Source organism: Anarhichas minor, unplaced genomic scaffold (genome assembly GCF_050575085.1).
Source record: "Anarhichas minor isolate MPS153535 unplaced genomic scaffold, ASM5057508v1 ptg000038l, whole genome shotgun sequence".
NCBI classification, from domain to species: domain Eukaryota; kingdom Metazoa; phylum Chordata; class Actinopteri; order Perciformes; family Anarhichadidae; genus Anarhichas; species Anarhichas minor.
The window spans coordinates 1093900-1109192 of NW_027466484.1; the positions used below are offsets into that span (position 1 = coordinate 1093900).

Consider the following 15293-nt stretch of genomic DNA (forward strand, 5'->3'; position numbering starts at 1 on the left):
TAATGAAAAGAAGGATTTTTTAGAAAAAAAAAAGGTATTGAATGTGTAGTTTTAAGTGTCAAATCTTAGGTATCTTTTACACAACATTTTCTATCTAAACGGATACATATTTTATTATCCTATAATCAGTTTTCATTCTCCTTTTTCCATGATTTTACATCGATTCCATTCCCTGTTTAATCCTGAAAACGTCTCGTTATGTTATTTGACAAAGCAAAGAAACCAAAATATTAACTGTAATGAAGTTATGCGCATTAGTCGATTAATTGATTAGTTTATTGACGTAAACAGCTTTGATGAAAGGACTCTTCGTTTAAGTCAATTATCAAGCAGAACTGTCAAACATTGTCTGGTTGCAGCTTCTCAGATGTGTGAGTCTGTTTTATATCAAAGTAAATTAAATGTCTTTGTGTTTCAGACTGTTGGAGGAACAAAACAAGAAGTCCAACTCTGCACTGTGGCTAATATGATTTCCATATTTCCAGACGTGTTAGACTTCAATTCATCAAAAAAAAGCATAATTGATAATGAAAATAATCAGTAGTTGCAACCCAGATGGAAGCTCAGCGGGCCCAAACTTATTCCTTAATGAACTCCTGGTTCCCATTCAGAACCGGTTAGAAAGCCATTCAAAGAACCAATCAAAACAAAAACACCTTCCTCCACATGGATCACAAAATGTTCTCAGTCCACCTGTGAACTTTCCATTCTCCTCTCAGCCAGTAGAAAAACGCTCGTCTTCTGTTACCATTCCCGGTCCATTTTAAGTCTACCTTTCCATCTGCCTCACACAAACACACAGTCCTTGAGAGCGGAGGCTAACTTTAACATACAGCCCCCCCCCCCCCCCCCCCACACACACACACACACACACACACACTGTCACTCACTTAATCAGGTTTCCTCTCCCTGTTCGGCACCAACAACGGTAGAAAACGAGAGTCATGGACGTTGCGGTTTGAGCCGATCTGAGCCAAACATGTGGACCACTGAAGCTCCTTCTTGTGGGCTTGTTTGTAGCGAGTGGGGCTGGGAAAATGTAAAGAGACACCTCGTGGATCAGGTTTCTCCTGAGGGGAGGGAGGACGAGGCGGCATGGTGGTGGGCTTCATCTCAAGTCTCTGGCTTTCCTTCTATTTTCTGCTCCTCTCTTCTTCTTCTTCTTTTTTTGCCCAGAGAGGTCAGAGACAGATCAGTCCTCCTCCACGAGGTGGACGTGAGCCGGAGACGTGAGGAGAACCTAATTCGGGTTGGAAACGCCGACGACACGCTCGGCCGCATTAGAGTTTGGTCCACGTTGCTGCTGAAATCAGATGTGTGCTCTTAAGGACTGTTGGTCATGTTTTTTCCCCGTTTGTGCCACGAGAGTCAGCGTGGAGGGAGAGGAGAGAAACCTCCAGGAGAGCTGGGAGGAAAACACTCCAGTCACAGGAGGAGGACAACAGGAAACCTGATTTCTACTCACAAATCTTTCTCCTCTCCTCACACGGACTACAAAGTTACCCTTTAAGTTTATCAGCATGACAGGCAACTTTAATTAAACAAGTACAATAGTTGTTTTTTTCTCTGTGAACAAATGTTGGATAACCGACTTAAATGCATTGTTTCAAGTCTTTTGTAGGAGTTCGGGTATAAGATAATCCTTTATGCTTTGGTTCGTTGGGTTCAGTTTTATGGACGCTTATAAAATCTATTCATCATTAGCATTGTACACAATGAATATAGCCATATAATACTGTTAAGCTGGGACCAATGTGATGCTAACTTCCTGTTGAACTATAGAAACACATCATCCCTGCAGCGCTCTATGAGATGCTAGCAAGCTAATCTGCTACCACTGTTTCAATGTTATGTGAACAGACAAACCGGCTGTGGGTTTGACAATATGCTTTTCATTTTAAATATGGTACAATGGATACATTTCAGTAGGAATTTGCAATTACAAAACATTACTTTGCTGTTATTTATTTTTTAAATCATTGAGCTTCGTTCTCTTCATTATCTGAAATGCGGAGCCTGAAGCAACAGACCCACAATGCAACAGAAGAATTTAATGTCATTTCAAATTAAAGGAATCCATAAATTGTGTTTTTTCAGAATTTAATTAACTACAAGTTGTTTGCATTAATCTTTATGAAGGTAAAAGAGAGTTTGGCTGCGACTTTTTATTGACTTTGTTTCCATCGAAACCATCGATTTTACATTTCAAAATGTCAGCAATGACCATTCAAAATCACATCAATACCTTTTAGATATTTCAGCTTTTTATTTCACCTTTATTGATTCAGGAGACTGTTTTCTGTTTTGTTTTAGCTTCACATTCACAACGTTGTATTCAGTCCCACATGGGAGCTGTGTAGTTCTACCCGAGTCTTGTGCTGGGAGGGTGAGGACCTTGCTCAAGGGCAGTAGTTGCAGAGGGAGGTGTCATTCTTCTAGCCTGTATTTCAGATTTTCTCTTCACGTTAAGGGATTCAAACTAGTGACGCTTGATTCACACCAAATTGAGTGTAAAACGCCGGTCCTCCCATCCAAAACGCATATTTCACCGCAATTCAATTCTCGAAAAAAGGCATTTGGACAGTTGTCTGCTCGATAAACCTCGTTAGTCCAGTTTTGGATTTAAAGGTCGCATTTGCTGTAACGAGTGACGTCGTTATGACCGAACGCAAATGAGAAACCAGAGCTGGAAGAACCTAAAATATCAAGAACCTCTATTATTAGGGAGCGTTGTGGTTTCCCAGTGAGAGACAGCTATGCTGGACAAAGACCGATGAATCAAACTAATACAACTTTTAAATAAACTGAATGAGTCCATTTTATCCTGACGGTGGTCCTAACTCCATTTAAACTAAAAGATTTACTGCTGCACTGCACTACAACACCACCAACACACAACCCTCCGGGGCCTTCTTGTTAATGATACACTTGTTGGATGTTGTGAACGGGATATTTGTTTCAGACACAACACCAAACCAGTGGTGTTTAACACCACTAAGCTTGTTCAATGTGACGTCAAGAGTCTCTCGGATTGACTGGACTCTAAAGGTCACGGCTTTATCGATAAGCTTTCACACTAAACCTCTAGACAGAGCTGAAGAAAAAAGCCTCATAGCTAAAGTAAAGCACACATCTGCGGCTCAATCTGACCCGTTATACAGTCTCAACGTCCCAGAGCCTCAAGTCACTAAACACCTTGAAACCAGGCACAAAAGCTCTGGGATTTTGTCAATCTGAGACCTGGATTTTAGTACAGTTCGAGGTACATCCTGGTCCTGTAAATACTTCATTCACAGAGGTAAGAAAACTCTCTGCTGAACCAGGGGCGTTGGTTTTTGGTATGAAGTGAAAATCTACTGGGTCTATTGTGAAAATTCCTCCAGCGTGTGTCATCCTTTTGCCCGAGGATCTCCCCCCCCGAGGAAGCTGCGCCCTCCTGGTCTTCCTCTAAAAACGTCTACGAATGAGCTGCGCTGCTAACGACAGGATTTATGTAATCCCCCGAGCTTCACCGAGACCCTGCTCGTCATTTTCTGGCTGAAGTCTGACCTGTGACGGTGACTAACCCACAAGGAGGAGGAAGAAGAAGAGGAGGGGGAAAAGATGCAATTTGTGCATCTTGATGATGTGCTTTCCCAGCACAGCTGTCCAGATGTACGCCCACCTCTACTGCTGATGTGTACATGCGTACCTCAAGGCGGGAGGCGAACGCAGAGAGATTATGGAAATGAAGAGGGAGAGACACAGCGAAGCAGCTTCCTCCATGAGAACGATAATAAATTAATTTGCATCCCAACAGGAAAATGTTAAGTGAAGAACAAGCAGGAGAGAAGGTTTGTTTTTGTTGAGTTGTGGCCGGAAAATAAGAATCACATCCCGCTGCCACAGTAAGTGATAACATCCTCTACGGGTATTGAAAAATAAATAGAAAGCAAGAAAACAGGAAATCCTTTTTTGCAGAAACAGCGGACGTCATGCTTTTTTGTTGTTTAAAGTGGCGTAGAAATAAAAGATGCATCTTCCTTATAAATCAAAACAGTCCTGAAAAATCCTGCAGCTCTGTATTCACAGCAGAACGAGAACGTCGACTTCAAAAGGAATAGCAGACGTGTCTGGAGAGTATTTACAGAAAAAAAACTACAAAAGAATCTTTGATGTAAAATAACGAATGTGCAGCACGGAGGTAACAAATAAAAATAGAATTAATTGTAAAAAGAACAATCTTAAAAACAATAAAATCTTAAAAAATAGAAACATATTTGTCCCTGACCTCTTTCCCCAGACGCTGGTGTAATATAAAAAATAGTCACATGTCCCTCAGTCACACAATGCTGAGAGATTAGAGGCAGATGAGCTGTAGAAGTAAGAGGGCCTGAAGGCCACACGTGTGTTATGGTTGTCTGAGGTCGGCCTCTCACAATGGTTCATCTCATTTACCAATTTATTTACTGGTTGGCGTTTCAACAGAGACTCTACTGTTTATCTGTGACTTCAAAAGTTCACAACAGACGAGTGGAAGAGGAGAACTCAATCCTCGTTCTTCCACTTGGTTTACACAAACGTATATGGGGTCAGAGGTCAGCGGGGTGGTCTTGTGACCAGGCGGAAGGTATCCTGAGACGGTGCTGCTGTACGTAGACCCTGAGGTAACGAAAACACAACGAATCTTATTCAGGTCATTAAAAAAACAAAACATACTTATTAATATTATATTCCATTTCAGCCAATAGATTGCGATCTTCAGCGGTAGTTTTGGCGTCTGGTCTATTTCCTCTGCGAGTTAATCTTCAAAGTAAAACACATTTACAAGCTATTAATAACAATATCATTTATATAATATTTATGGTAATGATTTGATTCTAATAAAAGACTAAATTTGAATCCCACACATGCCGACACTTTTTACATTCCTTCACCTCTTCCCGTTTTTCTTGAGCTTCAATTCCCTCCAATTATTACCTCCCCAACATGATGTAACTTCAGCCACCAGATTTATGAGAAATAATAGAGTATCTCCTGTTGGTGGTTGAGGTTTTTAAATCACGTATTTATTCCACATAACTGTCAGTTGCACCTAAACCGAGAGAGATGATCGCTTGTTGAGCGGACATCCACTCCACCAGACTCCACCACTCTCAGCTCAACATGCAGATTAATATGAGCTACAGGAATAAAGGACATAAACTTTCATATCAGACTCCACATCCAGCAGCAGCCACACAGCCTCAAACAGAGCAACATATCACTGACTTTAAAAACGTGATTATGAGCACTGTGTTCATAAGGTACAGTACGTCTCTGCAGGAACAGAGTACAGTACAGCAGCAGCAGACGGGGAATAACTGGAATCTGTTATCGGTGACGCGTCCCGACCGCGTTTCTAATTCAGGACTCTGTTGTAAGGAAGCGGCCTCCTGAGGTGTACTGCGGGTGTAGAAGCAGCAGACTGGGACTTTATGAGGAGGTGAGAGATGAATGTGAAGTGAACGTGTGAAACTGAAAAAGAAAAACGGACCGTGTGCCGGATCAGTCACTGAGCCACGGATAAATACAGTGAGACTGTAAAATAAACTATGACAAGAGCTGAAAGTACCTTCTGTCTGTTTCAAACGAGTGGCACTTGTTGATACACGGATCGGCACAAATACACCGATGCTAACTGCCGATCATTGATGATCCATATTATCAGATAGTGATCCGTATAGTTGGTCTACAAGACTCCAGACTTTATTTGAAACACTCTGAAGTCGGTAAACCATCCAAAATGTTATAATTTTACTTTGTTATAGTAATATATAGTAACTTTTCTCTGTAAAACACATTCATTTGCAAATACATTTTGTTGCTTTAAAGTTGCAACCACAGCATTTACCAAAACCAGTTTCTGTAATAAAGCAGTCGTAGCTGTCCAGGAAGAGTTCCTGCTGTGATGTTCAGAAAAGGAAATGAGACGTTGATGCTCTCGAGGAACCGTGGATCTTTCCAACAATTTATTAACAGAGCTGATGTTATTTGGGTATTTGATTCTTCATCAAACAGTGTGTACTTCTACTGATATCAACAGTACCTCTGTGTCTATGAGGGTGGAGGTCAGGTGTGCTCCTACAAATGTAGATGTTTGCATAAGGACAGCGAGTGTAAGTGGAGCATGAAGACTCTCTCACACACACACAGCTCAGGGCTCCTGGTTATAAGCCCCGCCCTGAGAAAGGAACCAGGAAGTGGTTTTCCATTCAAACTCTTTACAAAGATGACGGCTCTGTCTGGTTTCTGTGTGGCAGCATTCCTGCTGTCAATGCCAGTGTGAAGCATGAAGGTATCTCTTTGTGTATTACTACGCCCAAGTGCATACCAAGCATCGCCCAATTATGTACAACACACTGCTTTTTAATACACCGGCATTCCTTAACTAACAAGTCAGAGACAATAGAGTATCATGCCATCGCTTGCTAACCCCGCTAGCACCACTCATAGACTAGTCAATGGCACGGCTTGCTAACCCCGCTAGCATCGCTCACACTGTTTGGATTTTTAGGACGTTGAAACAGACGTGCCGAGGGAAACAGAAAATAAAGGCATATCTTAAGGATGATGAAACGTATCAATGTTTGATCAGTGAATCCATACAACGAGCTTCCAAGGCTACATGTGCATGTAGTGTGTCTGATATGAACATATAAAGATGAATATTTTCTCTACATCAGTGACACAGACAGCAGCACTGCCCTGTGTGATCCTGATGATGATCTACTGTCTAGGCACGTAGCTGACAGGCATGGAAACAACAACAGCAGCACTCAGACAGAGCTAGATTCTAAAAAAACTAGCAAGGCTGGAAAATAACTGGCTCAGGTTCAGCAGCTCTGGTCACCGCTGCACCAGTTTCACAAGAACCTCTGGGTTCAAAACGTTACGATGGCATCTCTGTGCAGAGCTCCACAGACACAACACACTCTCTGAACGTGGTTCACGTGTTAAAAGACAAGCTGTGGGTAAAGGTGATAATAATTCACTGCAGAATAAAAACATATATATTGGCCCTCATAGACGTACAAAGTCACGTCGAGCAGCTTGTTTGAACCCAAAGAATGATCCTTAAGTCTCTAAAGAAATATTTCAGGCTGAATTTCAGGGAAATTTGTGTAAAATTATGCAAAAGATACGCAGAATATTTGACATGCAACAAAAGGTGATTTGAGGGGATTTCATATTTGGGATTCTTGGGACTTTATTCTTCATGTGGTTGTCCAAGGACGACGCTCACTTCAGTTCACACCTGCTTACAGGTGCTCTATTGAAAAAGGCTCGTCTACTAACAACAGTGATTCAACACTGAGCTGTCAGTCATCCATCATTTGAATTCCTCTGCTCAGCTTTCTCACAACGTACTGGAGCAACCCGGTCCCGCGGGTCGATCACCTTTTATATCTGAACTGCTCTCTGATCCGTTGTATTGCCTTGTTGACCTAAATCGGCGAAACTGGGTTATTGTTGCTCTACCTCTACTCACTGAAGAATAAACGCAGAGTCCTGTGTGCTGAAAAAAAAAATGCATGCGCTTTACGGTGACTTTGTGAGGCAGTGAAGGCACCACGGATGAACAGAACCATCGATATCTGTTCTACGAGGTAGTTTAAGATCAACTTTAATTTGTATGTGTGCCATAATCAACGGAATGCGATTACTTTTACAGCTACTCAATGTTAGTGTTGGGATGGGTTGTCTCCTCTTCCGCCTCTCACACACACACACACTCTCTCTCTCTCTCTCTTACCCTTGAGCAGTGGTAAGGGCGTGAGCTCGATGGCTTTGCCCTGAGAGCGGAACTGGGACGAGCTCTGCGACCGCTTCTGCTTGGCCTTCCTGACAGACTTCCGTGAAAATCCGTCCACTTTGTCCACAGATGGAGACGTGGTGGCTGCCGAGGACATAGCCCTGCTGGGAGAAACACACGATCACATTAGACATGTGTTGAGAGAGCGCTCTGTTCACTGAGGGCAGAGGGGTTAACCACAGAGTACTGACAACTTTACACAACTACAATTGGACTTCAATCCATTTTATGAAGTCAGATACATATAAAACAGGTTGTATTCATGTAAAGAAACAGATGCAAGCTTGCATTTAACCCTTGAGCTTGAAAGAAAAGGAACTCAATTTTCAAAGAGCCCCAAAGTGTTCGATATTAAAGAAATTATGACTAAAAAGAATCGATGAATTAACCAATAAAATGTGAAATTATTTAATTCATTCTTAAAAATGGTATTTCAACATTTATATTTTCATAACAAGAGGGTTTTATTTGGAGTTATTTCTTATTATAGACATTTTCATTTCAATATTTTTAAATTATTATTAAATTTATAACATTTTTCAGCCAATCGCATAAGCTCGAGTTTCTATAATTGGACATAATTTTACAATCTTACTGTATTCATTAATATGATTATTCCACATTGTTATATGGGTCCATGGGTATGCAGATTAAAAAATATTTTGTTATTGTTGATCAAATCACACATGATCCACATGATATTTTTGGTCGTGAGTTCATGGAAGCAAAAAGTAAACAAACATCCCACTGACTCCATCAGTCCACCATCCTCCAGCTCTTTATTAGTCTCACAACAAACAAGCGCAGCCACAGCAGACTGCCTCATTTCCTCAGCATGGGGCTCCATTTAGTTACAGTACACAAAACACACCACCTTCAACCCACAACAATGGCGCTTTGGCTGCGAGGCGTCGCCACAGCGGGAGGAAGCGTCCGCTGGCTGAGTGTTCGCTGCTGATTGCGTCTAAAAGAAAAATAAAACTTCTAACAAAACCTTAGCAGAAGTCACACTAATCAACACCAATCTACATTTTATGAACCGCACCCTGAAGGCTTATCTGTCAGAAGAACTATTCTCTCACTCTTTGTGTCTTTAACTTCCACATAACTGGAGACACTGATGTCCACAACAACTCAGCCGGATGAAACAAATGAGAAACTCCAGCAGGAATCGTTACGTAATAATAAAAGACGTGAATGGGACGCACCGCAGGCCGTACTCTGCATCTCTAAAGCGCTCTCTCAAAGTCACACAGGCAGCTGTACAGTATGTCCAACAGAGTGGACACACACACACACGGACACACACGGACACACACACACACACACGAGGATATGGAGGGCACCAGCAGACAGTGGAAGCCTTTTATAAGCCGTCTGAGGCTGCACAGCTGATCCATCATCATGTAGAGGACTCTGCAGTATTAAATGAATGTGATTAATGTTTGCAGAGTAGCATCACGTCCATCTGTGTGGTTACCGACTGAACCAGGGTGTCGATGTTGTGAGAGGACGATCACAATCAAAGCTGACAACTGTGACTAAGGAGAGTTGCCTTAACTGACCAGTGACAAACATTAGAATAAAACAACGCCCCGAATTCACTGAAACGTGCTGCTGATTTAACTTCTTTGACACAAACATCCTGATGCATCTCGTTTAATAAAGTGGTCACTACATGATGGATTTAAACAATCGCCTCACTCAAACACACCACCGTTGCTGTGTGATGCATTCTCACAGAGCTTAACATGCCTGATATTACACTTGTACTAAATGAGAAGCTCTATTTTCAGGCGATGCAGGGCGCCTCTACTAGAAAACAGGAAGTCTTATAATGCGCCTGTACTTTTTAATAATAAAATGGTAATAAGATGGAGGCTCTGTAATCTGCACCATAGCGGCCACAACTCTATTCCTCCAACAAACGCATCAGTTTTATCTCCTTTTGTTCTAGCCTTCACAATAAAAGCCCCTGAAACAAATTACTGCTTCATAGAAGGGAACTTAAAGTCTTCACTAAGCAACGCAACCAAAATTATTAATGCCAACATGTCTGGAGCTGCAACAATTAGTTGCAGACATCATTTGAATAAATTATTAAATAATTATTAACACCAGCTGGATTCAGCTCCTCATAAAAGGTGAGGATTTGCTGTTTTGTATAATTATAAATTAAATATCTTGCATAGTTGTAAAAGAAAATCAATACAAACATGTCATCATTGGGATCCAGGGAATTCTTCATATTATTATCTGATATTTTATGTATAAATATTTGTTGGTCGAAGCCCTAAACATGTCCAAAGTCTGATATTAACTAGAGCTCAGGGGATTCACCACTACAACCTACAGACACATTCACAGATGACAAAACCCATTACATGCAGACGACAAGAGTCATCTGTCACACCCGCTCATTGTCTCGTCTCATGAGCACACAGCTGCTAACGATCTCTGTGAATGAATGCCTTCTGTTGAGCATCATCACGGTGGGAAAACACCTCCAGCTGAACACTGATCTGTCTCATCGTGGCTGCTAATTCACCATTAGTCTGTCAGTCCTGCTGCGTTGTAAAATTAAATTAATTGTACATTTGCTTCCCGAGTTGACAGTTTTGCCTTTCAAACTTTGGCACAGGGATATTCAAATGCTATACAAAGCATCTCAAGCCTGAGTGAAAACACAGCAACAAACTGTGAATGAGACCTTCGAGAAGTGTTCTCACAAAGACCAGACGAAGCAGGACAAGATCCTCTGAGAACCGCCTTCAGTCTGAGTCTCTCAGTACTCTCATCACTAACAATGGATACTTGAAGAGCTGTCAATGATTTGTAATGCTTCCGCCACCTGTAGAAAAACTACAATCATTCTCCCTCAGAAAAATCTTTAAAATAGGTAAAAACTGGAGCTGGGCTTACCTGTGCAAAGGAGCACTGGAATCCCCATTAATAACCATCAGTCCCTCTCTCTCTCTCTCTCTCTCTCTCTCGCTCTCTCTCTCTGTGTCTCTGACTAGACGGCTAATGGCGAAAAACACTCCAGTGCAACCACAACACACGAGGGGGAGCAAGACGACGGCGGCCGGTCAGGAGTACGGCAGCCAGAGCCGTTCCTCTCTTACATAAGAGACCAGATGACATCCAAACAGGCTTTAGGGAGGGTGGGATTAAAGAACAAGGAGGAAGGAGAGAGGAGGGGGCAACAGAAAAGGGAGGAAGAGGAGGGAGCTGCTGTTTCAACAGGAAGTTAACAAATAGGCAGCGTTGAGGCAGAGCGAAAGTAAGGAATAAACACATAGCGGAACACACACACATCAAAGATAAAGAAATATATAAAAAGCTCTAGTCTCTAGTCTGTGGTCCAAAGCTAACAGACAAACTGTAACTCTGAATACTTCATGTACACTAAACTCGTGTGAGTTCTAGGGACACAAATGTAAAGAGGAACAAGCAGGTAGAGGAATTTAATCTGATTTCACACCTTTAACTTCTACCTTTAACTCCATGGAGACAATATTCAAGCTACAGCACGACATGTATGCTTGTATATAGTCTAATATAAAGTAGAATATTATCATCTACTGAGACACACTTTGAGGACTTTCCTCCAACTAACGATCATCAGTTCCCAGTCTTTGGTGACGCTTTTAAACACGTAACATAACAGCATTTATAACGACTAAACACAAGAAACTGAAAGAAATGTTCTTAAAATAATATATGAAGTTTAAGACTTGTGCATAATAAGGAGGACAGGTTTGATTTGACCACTGATATTATTAAGGACAAATAAAAGATTATTGTTATTATCAATTACTCTACACAGACTAATTTCTAGAGCTATAAAACTGTGCACACGTAACAGATTAATATTCAATGTTGGTAATTACAAAGGTGAAGCTACAAAGCAGCATCCTGCAGGACAAACGCAGGAAACGTCCTGAGAAAGACTAAATCTTTGCAGCCAGAACAAACTCCAGCAGCCAGCTTCAAGCCCATCATAGCAACACATTGTTTACGCACAACAAAGAGCTTATTTTACATATCGGTTTCCTAGAGTAGCCGATAAATGGATGAGTGGTCCCAGCACTAACTATATCAGTACGAATCGCCGATGTGTTATTTAAAGATTCTTCTACTACTCACTTCTTCTTCAGAAAGTCTCCTGATGCCATTACGGACTGAATGCTGCAATCTGACAGCAACTTCTAGATCGGTATGATTCACTCATGAGATAATTACACTGTTCACACAGTGAAGAAGAAATGAACTCAGCAACTTTCTCTCATACACACACACACACACAGAGCTGATAAGAGTGAGGGAGTAACTACACCAGCAACCATCATAAACACAGGAGACTTTGGATTCAAGGACCTTGTAGACGAACAACCAGCGTGACAGTACCAAACCTAGGAGTACACCCACCCACCCACACACACACTGCAAATACCATCACATGTAATGCATAAAGCCACACCTGGACTCTGGCATGCTGACAGGGCAGAGGACAGGTAGAAATAAAAATAAAAGTCAGTGTTGGAAAGTTACTCTACTCAAGTACTGCACTTAAGTATAATTCATGGTACTTGTATTTCACCTAAGTATTTACCTTTTTTTGCTACTAAATACTTCAGAAGTAAATTGTGTACTTTTACTGCTTTATATGTGTTGTATTACTTTAATTACTTTACAGATTCAACAAAATATAAGCAACAAATATGTGATATTAATTATGTGTTCAAATTAAATTAGGAAGGAAAACCACAAGGTAGTAAAGCATTATATATAAAAAAGTATATATTATCTCCACCGTTACCGGCTGCAACATTAAAGTGATGTAAACATGAACGCATGAATAATTATAATCCAATGACACATTGTTCTGTAAGACATTCTGCATGATGAGAACTTTTTGTATTTTAAGTATATTTTGATGCTAATACTTTTGGACGAAAGTGACATTTTGAATGCAGAACTTTCACCTGTAACAGAGTATTTCTACTTTTACCTAAACTCTGAGTACTTCTTCCTCATCTTCATATCTCTCACTCATCACCACGTTTCTACATCTCATCATCATGTCACTACAATATGCCTCACTATCATGTCACTACAATATGCCTCACTCTTCATCACCATGTTTCTAACTCTCATCATCATCATGTCACCAGTGTCATTAGTGGTGATGATCTCTCTCTCTGACTGGTTTTACATCCCAGTAGACAAGATGTTGACACTGCGTTGTTTTTGCTAGTACAAACTACAAAACGTGACATATTTAGAGTTTGTCAAGACATCGTTATCTTGATGCAAAGCCAGTCAAACTTCATATCCGATTATCACCACACATTTGACCTTTGGCTTCACTTGACAGGAAAAAAGCTAAACCTGTCTCAGGACACATTCACATGAACCCACGAGGATTATAAACATCAGCATTGTTTTTACTTTATAGCAACAAAAAACAAAAAATAACTGCCCAGCTCAACCCTGGGAAAAAACAGAAACTGTAACTCTGAATACTTCATGTACACTAAACTCGTGTGATTTCTAGGGACACAAATGTAAAGATGAACAAGCAGGTAGAGGAATTTAATCTGACTTCACACTGCAACCTTTAACTCCGTGGAGACAATATTCAAGCTACAGCACATGTATGCTTCTTAGAGTCTAATAAATGAAAAATAGTATCATCTACTGAGACACACTTTGAGGACTTGTGAAAACATGTCCTGCAACTAACAATCATCAGTTCCCACAGTCTTTGGTGACGCTTTTAAACGTCTTGTTTTGCCCAACCAACAGTCCATAACCAGAGATATTACTTAACATAACAGCATTCATGACTAAACACAAGAAACTGAAAGAAATGTTCTTAAAATAATATATGAAGTTCAAGACTTGTGCATAATAATGAGGACAGGTTTGATTTAAACATAATAAAGATTATATATCAATTCACAGAGTGATTTGATGTTAGTTATTTTAACATAAAGATTATATACATTCACAGAGTGATTTGATGTTACTTATTCACTGTTACCAGCTGTAGAAACGTTATGCCATCAGCGACATGAGGTCAAAAATGAAGCCGTTTAGGAGGAGCCATGTTGGGGCCTGGCAGCAGCAGAATATTCAAAACTTGACAGTTAGCTAGCTAGCTAGCAGGCTAACGTTAGCTGCCCGATTAACCGCTACAAAGCGTCTGAATTTAACGCTTAAATCGTTTAGCTAGTTGTCTCTTCAGAGTACACAAAGCATTTTAATACAACTAACTTTACAACAATGCAGCATTTGTTATGAAAGCTGTCCAGGTTTATATTTCAGAAAACGGCATTTTTTAACATTAATGCTAACGGCTATCGCGGGTTAGCTCAAGTTGAACATGTAGCTAGCCTTTAGCTTGTTAGCTAGCCTTAGCTTGTTAGCTAGCCGCTTGTCAGCTAGCCTTAGCTTGTTAGCCTTAGCTTGTTAGCTTTCAGTGCATTCTTGCCAACACAAGACATTAAAAACATTGTTTATATTGTGTTGCTAATAAAGTAACGTTACCTGGGCGGAATTGGGCGATCACCCATCATCTCCCAGATGTAAATACAGAGAAGAGTCGGTTCAGTGCTAATGCTAATGCTAACTGACAGACAGACTTTTTGGGTTGTCCCGAGTCCCGACCCCCGTGAGCACCGACAAGCTGCAGCCGACCGAGAGTGTGGCTGTTAGCTTCTCCAATCGAAGTACTTTACCTTGATCCTTATGTGGTTTCGCAACGGTAGATAGACGGCTTGCAGAGGAGTTATCCTATGTTTTTCTACCTAATAAACCTCCAGCTCGGTGTGCAAAACAAGCCTTTTTTACCCCCAAAACAGCCGGAAAATCTGGCCCTGAAACAGCCAAAACCCACGAGTACCTTTTTTTTCTCTCTCCTTCCAACGGAATAATCCTCAAACTCCCATTAATAACAAAACACGGCTATATATATATAAAACGATTAAGTTAACGCAATTACATTCCTGTTCCTGATTCAATTACTTGTCTTCCCCAAAACCTCAGGATTATTTTTGGTGTTTCTCCTTTAGCTCGTTTATGATTCGGGGCTGTTTCTTTTTCACCCTATTGTCAACACACATAACAGAAAACATGCTAGACGCGTTAAACCTCGACGTACGACGGCGATTGGATGTAAGGGAGCGGCGTCGCAGTGCTGTTATTGGACGAGAGGAGGTGTCAATCAAAACATCTTTTGAATCTCGTCGGTTAGGTTGAGGAGGAGAAGGGACAAGGAAAAAGATATATCGGAGGCTGAAAAGGAAGTGTGTGTCTTCTCCGCACAGCGTGCAGGAATGAGGCTAAACCAGTCCGAGGCCCAGCCCTTTGCTTCTGCACTTTTTTATTATTTACGGCGCATTTGACCCACCTTTTACTGCACATTTTTATTGTATTTTATTTACAGCCCGCT

General features: G+C 41.0%; 1 protein-coding gene across 7 annotated transcripts in view; it reads right to left on the minus strand.

Moving 5' to 3' along the window:
- LOC142967829 (serine/threonine-protein phosphatase 2A 56 kDa regulatory subunit epsilon isoform) overlaps positions 1-14971 on the minus strand; it is a 37060-nt gene extending 22089 nt beyond the window's left edge. For 2 of the 7 annotated variants that reach the window (XR_012958977.1, XM_076107432.1), the window contains exons 1-2: positions 14390-14970; positions 7775-7938 (exon numbers count right to left, since the gene is read on the minus strand). Coding sequence is in view for 6 of the 7 variants with exons in the window: in XM_076107432.1 (XP_075963547.1) it covers positions 7775-7938; positions 14390-14418 (193 nt within the window). In the remaining variant the exon portion in view is untranslated. Of the gene's footprint in view, positions 1-7774; positions 7939-14389 lie in introns of all 7 variants that reach the window. The other 5 variants (XM_076107436.1, XM_076107435.1, XM_076107434.1 and 2 more) reach the window with 5 other exon arrangements.
- Positions 14972-15293: the final 322 nt, after the last annotated feature.